At 41.6% G+C, this 23,618-nt stretch overlaps 1 protein-coding gene across 1 annotated transcript in view; it reads right to left on the reverse strand.

Moving 5' to 3' along the window:
* The window catches only part of SYN2 (synapsin II), a 150,392-nt gene that overhangs the window by 2,009 nt on the left and 124,765 nt on the right, over positions 1-23,618 (reverse strand). Inside the window, exons 10-12 of the mRNA XM_081176733.1 lie at positions 21,251-21,400; positions 7,120-7,180; positions 2,498-2,738 (exon numbers count right to left, since the gene is read on the reverse strand). Of these exons, the coding sequence (XP_081032859.1) occupies positions 2,498-2,738; positions 7,120-7,180; positions 21,251-21,400 (452 nt within the window). The remainder of the gene's footprint in view (positions 1-2,497; positions 2,739-7,119; positions 7,181-21,250; positions 21,401-23,618) is intronic.

Genomic DNA, 23,618 nt, shown 5'->3' on the forward strand with positions numbered 1-23,618 from the left:
CCAAACTTTGTTGAAAACCAGAGCAAGCAGTGCTTCATGTGGTGTTCTGTCTCTCGTTTGCATTGTACTTGGGTTTAGTGTTCACGGAAAGGAGGCGGTGGAAAGGCAAAGCGAGGCTTCACTTGATTAGCAACTCAAAAATGAACGGCCTAATTAAATATTTGTTCATGGGCTAATAACCTGCACGCACATGTTAAGCAAGAGCATGTGGGTGAGAATGCAAGGCACATACATGCCAAATGCACAGAGTACAGTTAATCCCATTGGCAATTTGAGTTTGTGTATGTTTGTTTTTTCATTTTGAACATTAAAATATGAATGGGAATAAGCCTGTGACTCAGGCTTTGAGCCTGTCAAGGAAGGCTCAATGGCACACCACATGCATACAGTTTTCAAGTGTTCAGGAAAGACCCTAACACCTTTCCATCAAAGGAAATAAAGGATTAGGATGGGACATGCTGATCTCAGTTAGGAGGGCAACTTCCCAAGCTGTGGTTTATGTTGGCAATTCCAGGGGTATTACTCTGGCATGGCAGGCAGATGGCACTAGCCCAGTTGCTTAGGACTGGAATACAAGCGAAGACTTTCAAAATCTCTTTCTCTGGATAATGGATTTTTTTAAAAAAAATCTCATTTGAGAATAAGGGTAAAATAAAACAGGCAAATAAAACATTTTACTATTTCCATTAGAAAGGTTCCAGGCCAATATTTCATTCATTTTCCTTCTGCTATTACAGTCGTTGATATAGCGAAGACTTTAGATATGTGTATTCTAATGAGATAAGCTGGTCTCAGAAAATAATGAAAGGAGTATTTTGGGGTGGAGGACACAATTCATGTGGATTCCACTGCCACTTTCACACCTGCCCCTGTTTTGCATTTTCATGATCCCACAGTAGGTGTTTACTGCAGAATAGCCACATTTTTTGTTCATATACTTTTTTATGGAACAGCTCTACATGATGGGCTAATCATGTCTGTCATCCTTTATTTCCTCTGTGTTCCTTCCACTTTTGTTTCAGAAGGCAAAAATTCAGTTGTTGTTTTTTTGAAAACAATATGCAGCTGATCATGCTATATCTATACAGGAAACCCCCCCCCCCTCCAGAGAGGCACATGATCCTTCCACGAATCCTCTTGAGTTAACATTTCTTAGTATCCAAGCTGTTGTACTTAATCTCATTAATGGGGAGATTAAGGTGGGAGTTCCATGAGCATGATCTCTTGCATTTTTTAAGTTAATAACTGTAGTTGGGCTTTTTAGATTGTGTTTGCTTCATGTTTTAAGTTCCTGTCCTGCCAGCTGCTATTTGCCCTATAGGGAAAATATACAGTAGTATAGAGTTCAATAATCATGAATTTAATATTTACAAGCATAACCAAAGGCACTTTAGAATTTGTATTGCACGTGCATTAAGGACACTGCATTGTATTGTTTTAATTATTTGCTATTTATTATATTTCATAATTTGCTTATTGTTAGTTGTTAATTCTTGTTGAAAGCTGGATAGCGTCAGGCAGGATATGCATTTTATAATAGATAAATATATATTATAATTTTATAATAGATAAATATATATTGAGTTTGCAATCTGTCTGCACATTATTTGGCAAGACCGTATGTACTGTTAATACTATTGTTTCCTTGCTGCTGCTGTACATAGTGTAGGCAAAGATTCTTTGCCATTATGTAAGATTCCAATATGGCCAGAGCTGTGGGATGTAACTGCAGATTACTTGGTTTTCTTTCTCCACCAACAGTTATATATCCAGGCATTTGGTACAAACAATAGCCCATTTCAGGAGGTTTGGTGCCCATCAGTCAGGGTTCTGCTAAGGAAAAACCCCTACTTGAGTAGAAGAGTCTCTTTCAGACTGGCACTGAACACGTGACTGGCATTGGTTTAAATGTCCAAGGTACCAAATGTCTGACTAGGACCAATTTCCTCTTTTTCTGTCTTATTGGCCTTACACAGTATGTCATTCTCTTTCTGCATTTGGATTGACTGGGTACAGCCCTACACATGCCTACATATAGCTTTGGGGGGAAAATTGGATGAAAAATGTATCATGGACTTTCGGAGCAGCCTTTTTAAACTGGAAATCTGTTGTTGTTTGAGTGGCTGAAAGGTTAAAAGTTTAAGTAGATAAGGCTTCCTTCTTTTCCTCAGCAGCTGACTTACAGACAGCACATTCAAAAATGAGTCAGTGCCTTTTTGGTTGGTGGGCAGAAACAGAGGATGACCCATTATCAAATTTGGCCTCGTGGCAGCAGAAATCTGCATGTATTGCAAATTACCGGAGAGCTTTTTCAACATCTGTTATTGCCTTTGTTGGAAATTTCCCTGCTTCAGGTCAACCTGGTGCAAAGATGTTACATGCTCACAACAACAACAACAACAACAACACCACAGGGGATCTGTACAGATTGTATTCAAACCTCACTGGCAGAGGAAAGCACATGAAACAAGTGGAGAAAATAAACGAAAAGCCTTACTTCAGTTGCGGATGTGCTGGAGGTTTCTGGGGTGGAGCTGTGGAGGGTTTCGTCTCTGCGTCCGCAGGTGGCCCAGCGCTTGAAGGACCTGGGGCCTGAGCACGTGGTTGAATTGCAGGGCCCGGTGGACGTGGAGGCAGGGAACTCGAGGGCTTTGCTGACTGCCCCGGAGGGAACGCACGCTGTGGTTGCAATGGCTCCTGGCTTTGTGATTGCATTCCTTGGGGTTGCACTGGGCCCCCTAGGTTCAGTACAAGAAAAACTTCATAATGCATCAGTAATGTTGTACTAGTTCTTATATCTAACACTTACAAATGTAAACTTGGAACCAATAAAGTTCAGCGTGTCTAGGATAGGCGAGCCACATCTTTGCTGTTGATACCATTAGCCATAAATCCATGTAACTTGCAGAAGTGCCACACTGATACCAAGGTGCCCTAAAAAAAGTATTAATCTAGCAATGGTAACTTACAAGCTACATTCATTGCAACATTTCTCTATTTTGTTTCTGAACTTCCATGGTAAGAAATATTTCTTTACTGCTCCATTGCAATGGGAGCTATGCCTAGAAGGAAGCTGTATTTTATGGTTCTGCATATGGTAATGTAAACCAACAACACTATTTCTTGCTAAGGGGAGGGGGGTTAGGATTTTTGTTGCTGTTCTTGCTTATTTAAATGCCATATAGAAGCACACAGACTTGCAGTGGCTACTCAGTGGGCCCTAAAGAGCCTTTCTGAAAAAGACAAAGCATGCGCCCTTACAGCAGTAGCCACTGTTTAATTATCAGAGAATATCAATCCGGTGTAGCTCCTTGTTTATTAAGTATGCAGCTGAGACAGGAACTGCAGGTGCTTGAAAGTACATTGAGTATATCTCACCAGATGCAATCTGCTTCACCTTTGTAAGGCTACCAGTTAAGCTAGACTACCTGAAGGGGAACCAATTTAGTCACAGTGATCTTAAAGGGTCCAATGTTCTGAGGTACATTTAAATGGGTTTATAGCTTGAATTATTATGCCAACATATGAATGCTTATGATAAGTACTCCACTGTTATATCACAGCGTAGCATTGCACCAACTCTGGCATTATGAAATTCCTTGGCATGGAACCAAAGGATCATGAAATTAGTTCCATGAGCCCAAGGGGAACTGAGACATTTCCCGTCAAAATCAGCCATGCCCCATGTTGGTAATATGGCGGGGGGGGGGATTCCACTGGGCTAGGGAGGGATTGTGGTTCGGTGGCAGGGCATATGCGTTGCATGCCAAAGGTCCCACAGTCAGTTCCTGGCATAACCAGGGAACAACACCTGATTGAAACACTAGACAGCCACTGTTGGTCAGTGTAGACAAACGCTGAGCTAGATGCACCTATGGCCTGACTTAGGATAAGTCCTACGGGCTATTCTAATCAGCTATTTGTTTCCAAGGGCTTTCCCATTCACGTGCAAGCACAGAAATGACCTCTTCAGCAAAGCGATGGGGAAACTCTCTTACGGAAGAATTCCATGTGTGCCTCAGTGCACTGCAAACAGGGCAGACTTATAGGCTCAAGGAGTAAGACACTTCCACTCAAATGAAACTACGCCTGTTCATAGGTAGATGAGGAGTTGAGCTCATACTTGCTGGCTCCGCCCCTCGCCCTACCGATTTCAACAGAGAGCTTGTGAGCTGACTTTCTATGTAAATAAGCTGTATATGCAGATTGGCTATTCGATGCATGTAGGTCTGTTAAAAAGCCATACTGGGTATGCGCAGGACGCAGTTGGAGCAAGCAGGTATGATTCCAACCCCACCACTCACACATTTCCTGAACATGCCATGCAGCATGTATAGGGCTTATGTCTTTTTCGGAAGTAAGTTCAAGATCAACAGGTTCTATTTTCAGGAGACTGGTGGAATTTTGAATCTGGGCTTTAATGAGGCTTTACTGAGACGGATCAGTTCTGTACCCTAAAACAAACATTCTCATTTAGCTTTTCTTTGCTGAGCAGAAAATACTCCCCCCCCCTCTCCATTTAGATATTGAGGCTTATATGCCAGAAACTATACACTGAAGACAGATGTAACTTTTTTTTATTGCACATTAAGCTGTACAAGATATTTCACAAAATATATACTGCAATCACACTTCAGCATTTGCTCACTTTCTTGCAGCTGGTTTGGTACAAAAAGGCAGCAACAATAATAAAAAAGCTTTTACAAAAATAAAAGGAAAGGGAAAAATAAAATAAACCAAACACACACCAACCCCCTGGACATTAATCCTAGACTGCAAAATATCAGTTCCCTATACCCCACAATATTGCACCTAAGCATGCTAGCATGCAGAGACATTTTGGCTTGCTTAATATCTGTGGCAGGAAGTAACCAGTGTGTGCCCTCCGAAGACCTTTTGCAATAAATGCACTGAAGTCCTGCTGCGATGCAGCTCTTTTTCTCTGAGGTCTGCAGGCACACGTGTGCACACACACACGCACACACACGCGCACACACAGAGCTCGTAAACAATGCACAAAAGCATTTGTAAATACTCAGACTACTACATGCAAAAGAACACTCATGGCTTGATATTAAATGGCATTCAGTCAGTAGGTTCATTTCTTCACCTCAGGGCAGGAGGCTGTTTTGTTCACTTGGGTTGAGATTTGGAGGTGAGGAGGGGCGTGTGTGAACCTGAGGCTGAAGGGGATGCACTCATTCTACACAATCGAAATCATCAGTGTAGTTCTCAAGAGATCACTAACCAGAAACAATGACCACAAAAGCGGAATGATACTATAATAGACTAAAAAGGGGCAGGACGCAGTGGCATGCCCAACAAGCACTGAAATTCCCATCAAAAGCAGCGTGAAATTTGCAGCTCACTAGCCTGAATTTAAAAACAAAACAGAACAAATAAAACCACTTGGTAACTGAGCTATAATTTTGTTGGCAGTGTTTGCAAGGAAAATAAATTCAGACCTTGGCATTGTTTCACAAGAAAACAGGCTTGTTTGTATTAACCTAGGGACTGCTATTTACCTTAGTATGGGATTCTAATTGACAAAACACAATCCTTTGCCTTGCTCACAGCTAGTATAATAGTGCACCTTTTAACGTTTACAGGCTAGATTTTCCATAACAGTTTAACTGCCCTGCCTAGATATTGCTTTTAAGATTATGCACATAGCCATTGGTTATGTGACAGTCATAAGCAATTATGGCTATAAGAAAGTTTGGAAAAGTAAAACCCGTCGGGTCACTTTGATTTATTATTTACACACACTTGAGTCATAAATGTGAACTGCTAAGCCTAAACCTTTTTACTTGTTCTGAGCCATATGTTAAATATACTTTCATATATGCTGTTGCTTACGCTCAGAATGATAGATCAGATGACAGCTGCATCTTAATTACTTGGCTATAGCCTCAGCTAATATAGAACAGAACAACCACACATTGAGTCCATGTACCACACACTTTTTAAATCCCTTAAAAAAAAACATGTGGCTAGCCCAATATTTGGAAAAGGTGATGATTAATCTAGCAAGGCTTTTAATGGCCTTGTTGACTTCCTCTAACAAACAGCTGTAGCTTACCTGAATTTTGTAGATAAGGAATATCTAGTAAACACACTTGATTTAGTTTTGTACAAGACCAGATGGCTACTTCATAACCACTAGAGAACCTTTGTCACTGAACTTAAATACATTCAGTACCCTCACATTTGCATCAATATTGCACATAAGTGGCCCGTTTTTATAGCACTGAGGCTAATAATTTAATGCAGATTTTAAAATAAAAAAATCTGCATTGAAAATAAAGGATATTTATGTATTCTTGGAAATAATTCTCTCATATTTCATAGGAAATAAATGAAATAAAGCACTTGTCTTTCATGTTACCTACAAGCAGTACTTTTTTGCGACAGTACAAACCAGTACAGAATTCTGTCACTTCTTTTTTGCTGCCATTGGCAGCCATTTTGTGCTGGTACCCCCTTCACTTTTATCAAGAGAAGAATTCCAGGAGTTCATTTTCTTTTACCACAAAAAGCACTGCCTATAAGTATGAACTCAAAAGTTAATGATGCCTCATTCAACATACTATTAAATGAGACTTGAAAAATATTATAATCACCTTTCTACATCAATCATGCACATTTTTTTTTAAAAAAACAAACAAATATAATGCACGTACTCACAGAGTTAAGCAAAAGTATATAAATTTCAACCTGGGCTGGTTAGTCTTTTTTACCCCACAATATAGAATACTTGAAAGAAAGAAAAACCTGTCTAGCCATCCATAATAAACAGTCTCACTGACTTGGTAGAGGCACAATTCTTGTACACTGTTGACAACAGCCCTGAATCACGAGTTATACAGAGAAACATAAGTAAGCATTACAACACAAACATGAACAGATAAACAACCAGACAGTATAGTTGACACTGCATAGAAAAAACACAGTCCAGGTCAGCACTTAAACAATGCAAAAACTGCACAAAAACTGGTATTGTTTGATTCCTCTTTTTTTGGCTTTAACCCTTGCTTTTGGTCTTAGTAATTTAAGTAGCCTGGACTTGTTTTGGTCCTACTGCAACGCCATTACAATCGAGAATGTACTGTAAACAACCTTGAGGAGGTGGTCGCTGGGGTGGGACTTTGTTTGGTTCTGGCTCCTTAAGTGATCCACTCTGCAAGACAAAAGGGGAAAAAAAGGGGTGGGGAGGAAAGCAAAACAGAAGAGAGGTCAAATGAGCAGGGCTACAATAAGGAATCACACCTAGGAGAAAGTTTTTGTCATTCGAGGAAGCCTCTTCCTGCATGTTAAGAATCTCTTATCAAGTAAAAGTCATCTCTTAGGGCACTTGCCAGTATGCTCTGGAGAAGTATTGCATCTCAATCTCCCAAGAACCCCCTAAATAGTGTGGAGAATTAAATTAACTTGCAAAATTTAAAACAACAATAAATTTAGATTATACACACCTTGAAAGGAATGCTGCCTAATTACTTCTTTGTTGTATTTGTAAGAACATTTCATGGTGTGTCTTTTATGATAGACATTACATTCAGAATGATTAGCCAGGCCAAAAAGCATTTAACTCTGAAGCCTTGGTTCATGTTCATGAACACCTTGAGATTTGTGTAACTATTGTTTTAGCTGCCATCAAGCTGAACATGGCACCCCTACAATGTATGATAGCCTACTAATGGCTCAAAAATCTCCCCAATTTTTGTGGCTGGCCTACCTGCTAAACTAAATTTGTTTTGGTGGAACACAAGTTGTGCAACCCTGAGTAATTCCCAAATGAATTTTGTCACAGGACCAAACTAGACAACGATGCTAAATGCGGAATCAAAACCATCAGGTCTTGCCCTTCAGAGCAGGAGAAAACAAGATTGCTCCTTCTTCCATGTGACAGCCCTTTAGATATTTGAAGATAGCTATCATATCTCCTCCCAGTTTCCTCTTTTCCAGGACAAACAGACCCAGCTTCTTCAACTGTTCCTCCTAAAGTTTCCAGATTCTTGATCATCTTGGTTGCCCTCCTCTGAACGTGTTCCAGTTTGTCAATATCTTTCTTAAACTGTGGCGCCCAGAACTGGATACAGATTCCAGGTGTGGTACTATTACTTCCCTTGATTGGCACACTATACTTCTGTTGAAGCAGCCTAGATTAATGATTTTTTGCTGCTGCACACAGGGACTTAAACCTATTCTGGTTCAGGGTTTGTCACAATCTCCTCAGCCAGACGATGTCCACTTATGTGGGTAGACTTCCTGAACACAATATTTCCATGGAGTTGAAGAAAATGATATTGAGGCATTTGAAGTTGCCAGAAAGGGAAAATGAAGGGGCTGTTTAAATTCCTCAAACGTTCCCAACTGTAATTAATATCTCAAGTTTAAAATATTTACCAAACCAACAGATTTACAATTGAAGTTTAATATAGTCCACCTAAAAGGAAATGCCTTTGCCTTAAATTAGGCTTCCCAGCATGCGAGCTCATACTTCCTGGTCACTGGATTTCCTCAAATACATGCTTTGTTTAAGCATTTTGAAACCTTAATAGCCCTTGCACACTTTCCTACGGATGCACTTGCTGCCCGCTAATTAGCAGCTCCAGTTCCCTACTTGTATCAGGCATAGAGCCCTTATTTATCAAATAGCCATCAGAAGTTGCAGACACCTTAGGCCAATCACACAGCCACAGCACACTTGCTGATGAAGGCCAAACCAAAAGAAACACACGTGCTTTGCAGCCAGTCAGTTAGGTTGCATCAGCAGTGGCCAAAAGGCTTCCAAGTTAATGGTTCTGCAGCCAAGTGCCTGCCATGCCTGAGGGATAGTGGGAACCCATTGGTTCTGATTCATGATGATCAATTAGACGGATGTCATAGTCATGGAAATTCATGCAAAAATGGTCATGGACTCAAAAAAATTCTCGTGCTGAAACAAGCATGCTTCTTTTACAAATGAAAGTCTTCTTCTTTGGTGATCACTAGTAGCTGAGTAAGATAGTCTTCCATAAACACAGTTTTAACAACGAGTCCATAAGTGACTGTGGAGGCCAATTCTGGATCCACACATCCTTCCACAGTGGGGACATTGGTTCCCGGGCGGGAGTGGATCATGGTGTGGATTTGCCAAGCATGCCTTCCTCTTAGCACGTTTCTCCCTTGCGTCCTGAGTTTGGGTGTCTTCAAAGCCCCATGACACCTTTGGTAAAGACTGTTCTCCAATTGGAGCGCTCACAGGCCAGTGTTTCCCAGTTGTTGGTGTTTATACTACATTTTTAAAGATTTGCCTTGAGACAGTCTTTAAACCTCTTTTGTTGACCACCAGCATTACACTTTCCATTTTTAAGTTTGGAATAGAGTAGTTGCTTTGGAAGATGATAATGAGACATCTGCACAACATGACCAGTCCAACGAAGTTGATTGCTTCAACACTGGTGATCTTTGCTTCTTCCAATACACTGGTATTAGTTTGCCTGTCTTCCCAAGTGATGTGTAAAAATTTTCGGAGACAACATCTTTTCAGGAGATGGTGTTTATAAGTGGTCCATGTTTCACAAGCATATAGTAAGGTTGGTAGTACAATAGCTTTGTAAACAAGCATTTTAGTTTCCCTGCAAATGTCCTGGTCCTCAAACACTCTGCACTCTGCACTTGGGAGAAAGCCGCACTCACAGAGCTCAGGCGATGCTGGATTTCAGCATCAATGTTGGTCCTTGTGGAAAGATAACTGCCCAGGTAGGAGAAGCAATCGACATTTTCAAACGTTACTCCATTGAGTTGGATTTGTGGCACTGCTGAGGGTTTATTTTGTACTTGTTGGTGCAGCACTTTGGTGTTTTGGATGTTGAGCGACAGGCCAAGCTTTTTGTAAGCTTCTGCAAAGATATTTAGGATGGTTTGGAGGTCACCCTCTGAGTGTGCGCACACTATGTTGTCATCAGCATACAGAAGCTCTATGACGGAAGTTACGGTAACCTTACTCTTTGCTTTCAGCATGCTCAGATTGAAGAGCTTTCCATCTGTTCGATATATGATTTCTACTCCAGTGGGGAGTTTCCCTTTGACAAAGTGTAGGATCATGGCAATGAAAATAATGAATAGAGTTGGGGTAATAACACAACCGTGTTTAACACCTTATCCCACTGTGAATAGTTCACTTTGAGAGCCATTGTTATCTGCGATTGTTGCTGTCATATTATCATGGAGGAGCCAAATGATGTTCACAAATTTGTCTGCACAGCCTTTTTTCAGAAGGACAGTCCACAGGGCATTACGATTTACAGTGTCGAAAGCCTTAGCCGGGTCAATAAATGCCATATACAGGGGTTGGTTTTGTTCTCTGCATTTTTCTTGAAGCTGTCAAGCAGTGAAAATCATGTCCACTGTCCCCCTAGAGGGCCAAAACCCATTTTGGGATTCAGGAAGGGTCACCTCGGATATTGTTAAGAGACGGTTTACTAACATCCTTGCAAGAATTTTGCCAGCCACAGCTAATAGAAAGATGCCTTGATAGTTTCTGCAATCAGTTCTATCACCTTTTTAAAAGAGATTGATAATTTTGGCAGCCCTAAAATCTGCTGGGATCTCTTCTCTCTCCCAGATTTTTTCGATGAGCTTGTGAAGTTGTTGTGTAAATTATATTCCACACACTTTGAAGACTTGGGCAGATATCCCATCAGGTCCTCTGGCTTTGTTGTTTTTCAATTGGTTAATAGCTGTACACAACTCTCCCAGATTTGGAGATACTGCAAGCTAATCTCTAACTTGTTTTTGCGGAATTTGTGCGAGGGCCTCAGCAGCTACGGGGAAGTTAAGGAGATGTTGGTAATGTTCTTTCCTGCTCAGTGCATTAGCTTCTTTATCTTTTAGAAGTGTGGTACTATGACGAGTGCCGACAAGTGCTGGACAGATCACCGACTAATATGCTCCACGATGGCTATCAAGATTATACCTCAACACAGGCTTCAAGGAAGGAAACCAAGGTGCAAAAACTCAAGCCCTTCAAGATCCCATTAAGCGGGATTGCTTTCAAATGACTCTTAAGGACCATCTGCGTTCAGAATTCCCTGATAACACTGAGGAACACTGGACCAAGCTAAAAACATCCATTATTGCAGCCTGTGAACAAACTATTGGATACCAAACCAAGAAACACCAGGACTGGTTTGATGAGAATGACAGTGAGATTGAATGCATGATTGACAAGAAAAGGAAGGCTTTTCAGATCTGGCAAAGAGACAGAAACTGTGCCACTAAGAAAAAAACCTATGCCAGCGCTAAGGCTGAGGTTCAAAGAGGAACCAGAGAACTAAAAAATGCCTGGTGGATAAAAAACCCTCAAGAGATCCAGCACTTAGCTGAGATCCAACAGGAGTCCTGTAGGCCCTAAAAGGGAACATGCGTAACAGGGGCAATGCAGGTTCTACATTATGCCTTCTGAAATGTATGCTTGTTCAGCACATTATGAAGAAGAGATAAGACAACATATATTCTAAATGCAGTGTTTGCATGCCCAGACTAACATGAGCAAGATAATCCTTTAAAAAATTTGGCTCACTGATCTGACCTGAGTGAAGTTGTTCATTTAAATGCCATCAGCTTCTTAATTATGCACTCTGTACCTATGCTTGACATTTGCAGAAAGTCTGCCCAACCTAGCCCTTGAATATCAATAGCTGCAATATTTTGTGTGAAGCCAAGCACTTTCAGAATAAGTACAGCGACTGAAGCTGCCCATATTCTCTGCTGTGAGGTTTGCCTAATAGCCCGTGCTGTTAAGAGTGCTAAGGCACTGTTCAAAGGATTTAGTTTAAGGTACCTATGCTGGTGCCGAAGTAGGAAGAGTCCACAGAATAAGCAGAATCCCATTCTGCATGGGAGTCACAGAGGCCAGTGCAAGAAGCTGCCTGAACCATAAATACTAGAAAGAAGAAACAACAAGGTTTGCTAGGGAAAGAAGGCAATGCCAACAATCTTCAGCCTTCTAGATGAACCTAGGATTGTGCTTCAGTTAGCATGGCATCCACTCTTACGTTCCTGAGGCTTAAGGATCATGAGGCTTAAACAGCAAATGGGACTATTTCATTCCATCTCTTCCATTCTTAGCCTTCAACAGTCCAAGGAAATTGCCAAACAGCCTGTCTAATTGATATCTCTGAATACCATTAAGATGCATTGCTTCTTTTTCAAACAACTGACTGTTCTGTTCATCTGTATTCAGGTAGGTAGTCGAAATATATATAAAAATTCTCCAGTAGCACCTTAGAGACCAACTAAGTTTTTTCTTGGTATAAGCTTTCGTGTGAGGTGTGCATGCAATTTTTTGGACATTTTTTTAAAAATCTGTTCATCTGTATGTTATTTATCTATTTATTAAATTTCTATACCACCCTTCATCCGAGGATCACAGGCAAGTTTACAATAATAAAAACACCAAAATACACACCATGGTAACAAACAGAAACAACAACTCCACCACATTTTAAAAGGCCAGAGGTTGTTTAATTAGCCACAGATCTGGGAAAGAGGAATGTTTTCGTTTGGCACTTAGAAGATATGTAATGAAGGCGCCAAGCAGGCCTCCCTGGGGAGAGCACTCCACAAGCGGGGAGCCACCACAGAAAAGACCCGTTGTCATTTTGCTGCCCTCCTGAAGACGAGGCACATGAAGAATGATTGCAGGGTCAGGGTCCATTCATATGGGGAAAGGCAGTCCTTGAGGTATTGCGGTCCTGAGCTGTTTAAGGCTTTATAGGTCAAAACTAGCATTTTGAATTCCACCCAGAAACTAACTGGCAGCCTGTGCAGTTGGGCCAGAATTGGCATTAAATGCTCAAACCATCTCGCTCCAGTGAGCACCCAGCCACCTGAATACTAGTATCATGTGTACAGTGGCACCTTGGTTCTCAAACGTAATCCATTCCGGGAGTCCATTTGACTCCCGAAACCATTCGAAAACCGAGGCACGGCTTCCAATTAGCTGCAGGAGCTTCCTGCACTCAAGTGGAAGCCACATCAGGTGTTCAGCTTCTGAAAAACATCCACAAACCGTTTGGGAACCAAGGTACCACTATATATGATACCAGTATTGTGTGTAATGGGAAATCATTGGTTGTTATTATTAGCATCTTCCAGTCTTCTATCTTTCTGCTCAGCAGTTCTTTTCGAAGCAGAAGAGCCCTGTTAGAATTTTCCTGTGCCCTTTCCTTGGGATGTTTTTGGTATTGGCAACATAGAGGTTATACTACAGAGATCATGTCTTTAAAAGGGTCTCATGGTCTGCATGCATGGTGCAGAGGATAAATGTTCATTTACAAGATTATTGTTATATGGTTTCTTTTAAACAGTAAAGAAACAGATCTCCTAGTTCTTGAGAAGTGTTTTTCATTATTCATAAAGTTCAGCTGCAAACAAGCAAAATGAAAAAACAGCGCCCCAAGAACTAAGCTATATATCTTGCTGTCATGTAACAACAGCTCCATCTGCTGGTGCACTGAGTCAGCAGGTGTGCTTGCAATAACCATGTCTGTAAATCTCCTGTATCCCACTGTCAGCACCTGCAGTGTGTGTGTGTGTGTGTGTGTGTGTGTGTGTGTTGGATTCACATCACCCTTGCACATCTTTTCCCAACACTATGCAAAGGGCACCTGGCATGTATAAAGTGGCACTTTACAATCCTATTCTGATGTGGAAGTATGGAGAAGCCAGGAAAAATAAAACCCAGATTGGAAGTAACTGGCAATCTCTGGAACACACCATTTCTTCTAATGTGGTTAGCTCTGTCTTTTATTGCAAACCTTTTGCAATATTTTCAATGCAGCTGTCACTAACCCTTTCCTCACAATGAAAATGGGAAGGGAACTTTTGGGTCAGCCGCTGTGACTCCTTAGGGATGCCATGGAAGAGCAATGATCCTTGGACTACAAAACTCTCAGGTGCAGGTGTTTGGTCAGGGGGAAATCTCACTGCTAGGCTTGAAGCAGCACAAAAAAACCCAGAGGTTTCCTGCTTGTATGGAGGCATTATTATTTCTTGTTCTAGTTCCAGCATCCTAATGACAGGCTCTGAGACCTTGGCAGAGGAGCTCAGACAAACGACAAATGCAAGAGCAAAATTGTTCTGTAGAAAATTAGGACATGATGTGTTTTCTAACAAATTCTAAGCACAGTTAATAAAACCCAGTGCATAGGTTGGCTTATGCAAATGTTTAAGGTCAGGATCCCAGACTGACACAAACAGCTCAGTTTGAATAATAAATTATTATTATTATTATTATTATTATTATTATTATTATTATTATTATTCAGTCATTGTTTATGATTTCATTGATTCAGCTTAGATCAGTTTAACAACACCATAGACACTAGATAATGGCCCATAAACACTCCATCAAAGCTAGCAGAATAAGCAGAAACAAAAATTTCTTTCTGGCTCATTCAATTTGGAAATGTATTCTACAGCCCTCAATAAACTAGTTCAATTTGCTAAAACCTGCCCCTAAAAACAGAATGTAAGGACTCTTGTTCAAAACAGGATTTCCACGAGATGGCGCTAAAATCTGAAGGTTCTTAGAACAAAGGGTGTTTTCAGAAATGAGACTCAGAATAGTTTTTAGCCTGGAGGCTTCTCCTACCAGTACAAGAGGACAGGTTTTCTTCTCAGAATGGTGATGGGGCTGATACGCCAGCTGCCTGAACCGCAGACGATGACTAGGATTTCAGGAAGCTACAGGATTGTAGGCAACAGAGATTGCCGCTAAACTGTCTTCTTGTTAGTGCTGAGAGCTGACTGATGCAATGAAAGAGCTACATAGATACACAGGTTAAAAATAAAAGAGATGCTTTTGAATGAGAACTGGAGCCCCTGTGGGCTTTGGTTTTCAGATTGTGTAACTTGAAATCCTACAAAACAGAATTAATGCTTAAAGTACTAAAGAGTATGATTGTAGAATCACAGAAATGCAGAGTTGGAAGGGACCCTGGTGATCATCTAGTCCAACCCCCAGCAATGCAGGGAATCCTGCCCGCAACCATTCCTGGGTGGGCTTCTGGTTAAGAGCCAGATGCAGTGACCCAGTGTGCCAGTAGTGACAGACTGATGCACTATAGCAGGGGTGTCAAACTCAAATTCATCGGGGGCCGCATCAGCAGTTTGGTCACCCTCAAAGGGCCGGTTGTATCTGTAGGACTATGTGTCCACTCTTTATTATCATAAATTATTGTCACTGCATTCAATTATTACTGTTTTTTGTAATAATGTAAGTAATAACTAGCTCTGAAAGCAGAAACATAGTCAGAATAATGGCAAGTAGATATTCAAATGTACAGGCTGGCTATTGCGGTTATTGCGAATTCCCACAGGTTCCTCTCCTTCTCCCTGGGAGCAAAACTCCAGAAACAATAAGTGAACTAGGCAAGAATTTGCTTCCTCTTCTTGCCCTCCACCCCCAAACCAGTCTCTCACTCTGCCTAACAGTAGGGCCGGCCCCAAACGCATCTTCGCCAGGCCCCTTTCCGCTCTTGTTTTTATTGCCAGGCTTCTGCACCTTGGGACTTCCGAGGCAAGCAGCAGACACACAGCCTGCCCTTCTCCCTGCCTGCTGCGGAACAGCTCGGCCTCTTGGACCAAAGCAGGAACACGGAAGCCGCCTAAGCCGCGAGCAGCATCTGCTGCAACCCCTGGCAGGCGCTCTGAAGCCAATGCGCCAGCTGCTGCAGCTGCCCGCAGTTTCCTTGGAGGGAGATGGAGCGCGCGCCCAGCGACCCCTCTCCTCCTCCTCCTCCTCGCCGCCTGCCAGCTGGGCTGGCAGCTGGGAGGGAGTGGGGGAGGGGCCGGGGCGGGTGTGGGGAGGGGAGGGGGCAGGGCTGCCTGCTGCAGTCACTCTGCTGCCACATGCCCCAGTCCCAGGAGGGAGAGGGGAAAAGAAGGCGCTGCTCCGGCAGAGGGATACAGCACGCCGTATACAAAGCGCGCCACACAGCCTCACACCTACAGCATTTTTGGCGAAGCCTAACTGGAGCCCAGCTTCTTCTCACCCTGCCGCTCCCGTGCATTTGCTAGCTTCGGCGGCTGCACCAGGGACTCGGTCAGGCCCGCGTCCCGGAGCTCGGCTGGCGAACTTGTGTGGCTGATCTTTTTTTTTTTTTTTTTTTAAAAAAATTTATTTGGTTTTCTGCTTTTATAAAAACAAAACACACACAAAGAAAAAACACAAAACAAAAACATGTATAAAATCAGCAAATCCCCATTTCGTAACCTTGTTCCCTGACTTCCCCCCACCCCCCCTCGTGCATCCCAGTTCCCAAGATTATATCAGCAAGTTGATGTTTCTCCTCTTAACCATCTTATTCATCTTATTACCTCTTTTATAATAAAAATTGATTTTCCTAAGTTGGACTTAAGTTCTCTTCCATCGATTTTCATTTTGTCTTAATTAAGAGTCATATTAACCAAACCTAAAAGTCTTAAGAGTTTTTAAGAATCTCCTCTTCCCTCCCTCCCATCCCCGGTTTTTGTCCCTTCCCAATAGAAATCCAAATTCGAGATTCTCAGCCTGGGTTCCTCACGTCCGAGGCTTTCAAGTCTATTTCAGTCCCTCTCCGCCTGTCTTGTTGGTAGTCCTTTATGTCAGTCGTCGAGTCTGGAAAGAGTTCTTTCACCATCAAAGTGTATTCTCTTCCCACAAGGAGATTTGAAAGTAACTGCTGAAAAGTTTCCACAAAGCCTGTATCTTCAGAATCAAAGTCCAAACTGAGGCCCCAGTCATATTTCTTTATTTTAAGTTCCTGTATTCCATATTGTCCCGGGACCTCCTCCTTCTTCTTCTGTGTCTTTCGCAGACTTGTGGTAGATAAGTTCCCAGCATCTCCTTGCTTGTGTTCCACAGATGTCAGCTTTTGGTTGTTACTTCCCAAGGTTACTTCTTCTTTTTCTTGTTGTTTAGTCTCTTCCACCTCTGTAGATATTGTTTCCCATTCAGCTGTGGATTCTTTCTCATTCAGGTCCTCAATACAGAGAGCAGAGTTGCCTGTTCCCAAGGTCATAGTCACAAGTTGTTTATTCATGGCCAAGCTCTGCTCTTGTAAGGTTTCCACCAGTTGAAACATCCTTTCGATTTCCACTAGTAACTTTCCTTCCACAGCCATTGTATCCATTGTAGTTACACAGAATTCCCCCTAGAGGGAATCTGGTTACTTATTAGTCTTTTCTCCAACAGTCCTTTAACAAATTATTATTACTTTGTTTCCAACAATTTTGGCTCAATTATAACTCGTCTTAGTCCAGAGGGATCTTAGATAGCGATTTTTCCACTTTAAACCGCCCGTTTGACAGCTTTGACAGCTGTCAAACTCCGCAGCTCTTACACAGGCACAAAGGCAGGACTTTCCCGAGCCCGGGAGGGGGGGTTGTTTAAAACAAAAAGAAGGTTTCCAAAACTCCACTCTCCAGCCCAAAATTTCCTTTAGCCAAATCTTGAAAGTTAATGTCCTTTTTAACTCACCCCACCAAGGGTAGGCTCTCCAGCTTAGCTCTTATGTCGTTGCGTAGATCGTCTGCAAGGGGGGGGTGCGGACTTCCTTTTAGCACACCCCCCGGTCGTCTCCAATTCAGGGTAAATTTTTTAAAGTCCCAATCCGTCTTACTCACGGGTGATTCTTTCAGTCCAAATTTTCAAGGAAGGAAGTCAGCGCTCTCTGGTCATGGCTCGCGGCTTCGCTCCACCGAGGTAGCGATCGACTCTCAGTGCCACGCCACCCCCGTATCCTCTCCGCAGCCTTTAAAAAGGCTCTTCGTGGATCAGGGGGGGTGCTTAAGGCACCCGCCGAGTCTTCAGTCCGCAGGCATCCGCGCCTGCGGTTTTTAAGGGTCCCCGCGTCGCCGGCGCGGCAAAGACCCGTCCTCGGTAGAGCCGATTCCCTCCGCAGCTCGGAGGGAATCCGCCATTTCCAGATCGCGTCAACCCGGAAGTCCTGAACTTGTGTGGCTGATCTTCGCGTTGGAGGAGGGGGGCGGGCGGGCGGGCTGCAGTGCAGCTGGATCGTCGACCCTCTTTGGGCACAGCTGGCCTGGATTGGTGGTCTCTCTCGCCTGCCTTTCCCCACCCCATTCACGGCTGCCTGCGCTGCGGGGTCTGCTCGGATGTCCAAAGAGGGGGGTGGGGGCTGGCGAGGGAGCCCTGACTTGCGCTTTCGCTCCCGACCCTTGATCCTTCTTGCCCAACCCAAATCTTCACCCTCCAACTCAGCCACCCACGCGCCCTCTTCCCAGCTCCGGGGCTTGTTGCAGTTCTTGCTTCCTCTCCGCAGCAAAAGGAAGGGAGGGGAATAAAAACCTGGGGCTGCGGCCGGTTCCTGTCTTTCAGAAAAGCCGCTTGCCCGGAACTAGAATATAAGTAGATATTCAAATGTACAAGGGCCACATGACGAGGTCTGGCGGGCCGGATTCGGCCCGCGGGCCTTGTGTTTGACACCCGTGCACTATAGTATGTTTAAGGGCTACTGTATCCTCAGTTGCATCATAAAGTACTAAAAGAATGCACCAAAATCTATTAGCTTGTATTATGCTCTTAAGAAAATGAATAGTTAACCCTCACAATCACTTAAGAGTATCTATATAATTTAAGAGCCCTTAGAGAAATTCAGAATCTGCTGTTGACCTCCATTCACTTTTGTGTACTGAAAATCTGAAAATGAAATTCTGTAGATGAATATCAGCATTGCACAACAGGGCAGGAATTTGCCTCCTTAAGAATTAAAAATAGTTTTAATTACCACCCATCCTCATTTTCTACCTGCAGAGGAATTATAAATGTGCTGATCTTTTTGTCTGCTGATCTTTTCTGGAAAATGATCTCATCTTCAACAACAGCAACAAGTAACTATTTACATAGGATAGAATAGTTTGATCTAAATGTGAAAAATGTTTTTATAGAAGAAAGCAATTTCTCTATTTTGTTTTATGTGGCTATTCTTTTAAAACCGCTTTACAATGAAGTTTAGTCACTGTATGTGGTTAGATGAGACTGAAATAATTTTGTGTTGCCTTTCAAGTGGTACAGTACAAAATAGAAGCATTACCACTTGGTTCTGTGGAATTGCATTATTTTTTACTCGGAGAACATGACAAAATTTAAAACAAAAATTAGTCACTATCCTCCAAGAACAAGCTGATTTGAGGTGTACCACAAACTTAGTTTTTCAATTGTTTAACTGATGTGGGCCCCTTTTGAGAATATAAATAGTTTTTTTGCTTGCTTGTTTATCTTTGAAACTTGCATCATATCTCTTCAGTCCAATTACTACCATTTAGCAGCTACCATAAGCACCATTTATTTTTCCATTGCTTCTTTGAAGCTTTTTTTTCCAGAAAAGTGGCGCGCGCACACACTTATATTCACAGAACTATGGTCTACAGTCAGTGGCGTAGCGTGGGTTGTCAGCACCCGGGGCAAGGCAAGTAATTTGCGCCCCCTAACCCGTGGATTTTAGCACTTGAGTGCGAGCGCCCCCCCGATGTTGTGCCTGGTGCGGCCGGCCCCCCCTGCACCCCCACGCTACTCCATTGTCTACAGTCGAATCACTCTACACTAGGGTGGTATCTTCCATGAGTTAATTCTCTTTCAAATTTATCCCCACCCTCCAGACCTGATCACGATGAGAGGTGATGACTAACATGAGGAAGTAATGAAAAGGGGATGGATTGATTGATTGATGGTATGTGGTCATCAGTTGCTTGCATATTCTGAAACGTCACAACAACGATGTGGCAAGATGATAGCTCTACCTTTTCTGGCTCAACCTAAACTAGGCTTAGGAATCAATAAGCTGTGATCCCAGATGTTTCTGTGATACCCCAAAACAGTCAATGGCTGAAATCAAAGCAAAATAAGACACAAAAACACAGACTATTGCTCATTGTCTCAAATAACATTCTGAATCACAAACCAGGAGCAAGAGTTAACTGAATCCCTTCATGTTAGATGTGCTTGCTGAAATGAAATGCATGCAAAACAGATAGATTCAGATGGACAACAGCAAGAGCATCAAACCAAAGTCAGTAACTAACCTTTTTCTTTCTTTTGGTTCAGTAGTAAACTAAACCTGATGGGAGGTTCTGTCAGGTCTAGTCTCCATGACACATTTACAAAATATGGAGGCCACAGGAAACAGCCTCTGCATGGTGGCCACAGAAGACTAGCTATATGGAACACTTCCATCATGTAGAGTTTCTATACCAGGGGGCAACCATGGAATGGCTAAAAATGGCATGGGAACTTTCTAGATGACAGGGGCAATCCATGCATCGAATCACTTTCTCTACTGAAAGTAGTTTTCACATGACAAGCGTAACATGAGAAAAGGCCCTTAAAGTCTGAGCAGGAAACAAAACTCATCTATTGGGCTTTTTCCCAAGTGAAAATATTTGACTATTAGCATACTAGATTGACTTCCACAATCTAAGAACAGATCTCAGTTGGAGCATGTTAGAGGTGCAAAAAAGAAACTGTGGACAACTTTCTTTCTCTTTTGACCTCAGAGTAAATGACCACCAACTAAGAATACTTATGCTGGTTATAAACTCATCTGATCAGACTCTGCTGCTTTTACCCTTTACTGCAGTTTGCTTTGGCTCTAGAATGACTGAGCCTATTGCTTTCCATAAAGTTTGCAAACTACTTGAGTGGCTTCTGGAGGCTGATTTGATTGCATAGTTGTCTTGAGAATATTTTTAGTTGCTAAGTTACATTGTTGTTATATCTTTATTTACAGTTTTACAGTATTTCATAGCATTTTGACAGCCTTGAGCTTGGGAAAGACAGCATATAATCATTTTAAATAAATAAAATAAAAGTAAAACCAGCATGGCCACAAAACCATGGATGCACAGAGCCCTTTGTACCAGCCTTGATGATTATTGAAAGAACTGAGTGAAAACAAAGCACATTGGAGCAAACTGGAGTCAAGACTATTGATTCAGCTTATGCCACTGTAACATATTCAGAAACCTACGTTTAATGTCATTTATATGCCATTATATATGTTGCAACTTTATTGATGAGCTCTTGCTTGGATATTTTAAATATATGATGCTTGAAACTCTGTTCTAAGGAAGCACAAAAATCACACTCCATTTTTACTATCCACTTCCTTCTAATAACAACAGCTCAACACGTCCTGAATCCTCATGACATTTGTCTACTGAAATCCGGCATGTGTTTATGAAGAGTGTCTGCATTCCTTACTTGTGGCTGCTGAGTGGCAGTTGGTTTCTGAGGAGATGGTACAGGTGTTTTAGACAAGAGTTGGTTCATTCTGCTTACGACCAGCTCAGTAATAAGCTGTTTCTCTTCAACCTGATGCTCACCAATCAAAGGCATAGCACAATCCATAACCTAGAAGAAACAAAAGCTGATTAGGCAGTGAAATATCATTTTAGTGATTTGTTTATGCTGTGTTACAGACCATTATTGTTATCCATATTGTGCTGTGGATGATTGTAAATAAATCAAGTATTTCAATATATGCTGTGAGCCACCCAGAGTTGCTGGGGAAACCCAGCCAGATGGGCAGGGTATTATTATTATTATTATTATTATTATTATTATTATTATTATTATTATTATTATTATTACAAAATTTTAAAATTCTCTATGTTCAAATCTCAGTTTTGTTCATCAGGAAAGGTGAGGAGATTTGTGGAAGCCACTCAATTTTTCTTTTGTAACATGGGAAGGAAACTAAGCCAAAGTATAATTTTAAAAAGTATCTTGCAAGAAAAACTGGATGGGTGATTTCAACTGTTCCTTGATGTGGTATGGTTGTGATATGATGTGGCATCAGACAATGTAAGTCTGTCCTTGACTATGTGGACACACTGAACACTGAGAAATCTCCAGCAACAGCACCTGCTCTTGGGGCTTTAGAAGCAGCCACATGCTCACAACTTCTGCTCCCCAGCCAAAGGGAACATTATTTATTTAATAAAGCAAAAGTACTGGGTAGGGGAGTGGACCCGGAATGCTTACTGGAATATGTATTGGTTTCAAGACCTATGGCCCTGGGGGTTGAAGATGTCATAGAGAAACTGGATCAGAAGAACAGTTCCAGATCTCATCAGTAACTGGCCCAGGCTGTTAAGAGTCTAGCTTGGTGTGCATCAAGCACAATGTCCCAGGAACAGTTACAGCACAGTGGATGAACAATAGTGTTATGTAAAGGAGTATGTACAGAAGTGTGTGAGTTAGAGCTACAGTTCAGAATTATGACATTTCCCCACCATCCTAATACTCTTCTGACCACAGCAGAACTACCCTATGTATTTAAATAAAAGATCAAGAGACTGTAATAAATTTCAGCAGACCAGCAATTATCTATAATGATCCTGCATGGCTTTTACAGGCTAAATTTTTCACATCTCCTTCTGAGGATAGTAAGATAATAATTCCTCCAACTTAATAAATCCCTAATAACAACAGTAATGAACTACTTAATTGGTTTTTTTTTAATGGTGAACAAATGGGCAAGAGGTATCAGCTGTTCTGATCACCATTATTATTTTTGCTATTGCTGCCCCACAACTACTCTTGAAGTTATCCATGCCAACAAAAGCTTTGATGCCAAACAATAAAGCTAGGATTATGTAACTAGTCTGCTAGCAAGTTTAATGGTTTCTAAAATTATCATTTGAACAGTCAAGTATTATCTTCTATACCTCATTTGGATATAATTGCAGGTTCACAGTTTCTATAAAACATTCCCCGGAAGAAAAAGTTTATTTTTGTTGTAGTTTTCATTAGAAGTTTATTATTAAAGTTCATCTGAAAGAATGACACTTGAACTGGTTTGTTTTTATCTTTATAGCTTGGGACCCCACATACCTACCTTTACGAAATTATTAGAATAGATTCAGATTATTATTTTTCTCTCACTTTTTAAAAGAGCCATAAATCATAATACAAGGGAGAGTTAGGCATGGGTTTAGGTGAACCTAATTTGGCAAGAGATTATGGCCACTGAACAATTGGATGGAATCATCTGGGCCTAGTGTAATAATATGTTACACAACCCCCCCCAATAAATGATATATAACAAAATATCAACCTAAAATGTTGGTGTGTGTTTTCTTTTAAAGAAACAGTCTAATTTGTGTTGTTTTTAAAACCATATTAAGTTGTTTTTGTACTGCTTTTAAATCTACTTATGGTAGTTTTTATTGCATGCTTGTAAATTGCCTTGAGACTTGTGTAAAAGATAGTTTGCTAAATAATAATAATAAGCTGCAATCTTGTACACAAATACTTGAAGGTAAGTCTACTTGGAAGATCATTGAGCTCACTTTTGAGTAGACAAATAAAGAAATGCACTGTTAAAGTACAAAAAATTAAAAATTCTGGGCAGACAGAAAGGGTTAAGTAACATGTCATATGATTAGGAGACCAGAACCAGAAAAAGAAATGAAGGGGACAACAGCACATGCTGTTGGCCTGCAAATGGAAAACATGCTGAATCCCCCTATAGCAAACAAATCACATGGCACTTATGAGCTAGAGAAAACAATTGTGCATGGTTATTACAGAAAGCAGACCAGAAGTGGCAATATATATTAATCAT

The sequence above is a fragment of the Podarcis bocagei genome (assembly GCF_964188305.1).
Source record: "Podarcis bocagei genome assembly, chromosome: 2".
In the NCBI taxonomy this organism is placed as follows: domain Eukaryota; kingdom Metazoa; phylum Chordata; class Lepidosauria; order Squamata; family Lacertidae; genus Podarcis; species Podarcis bocagei.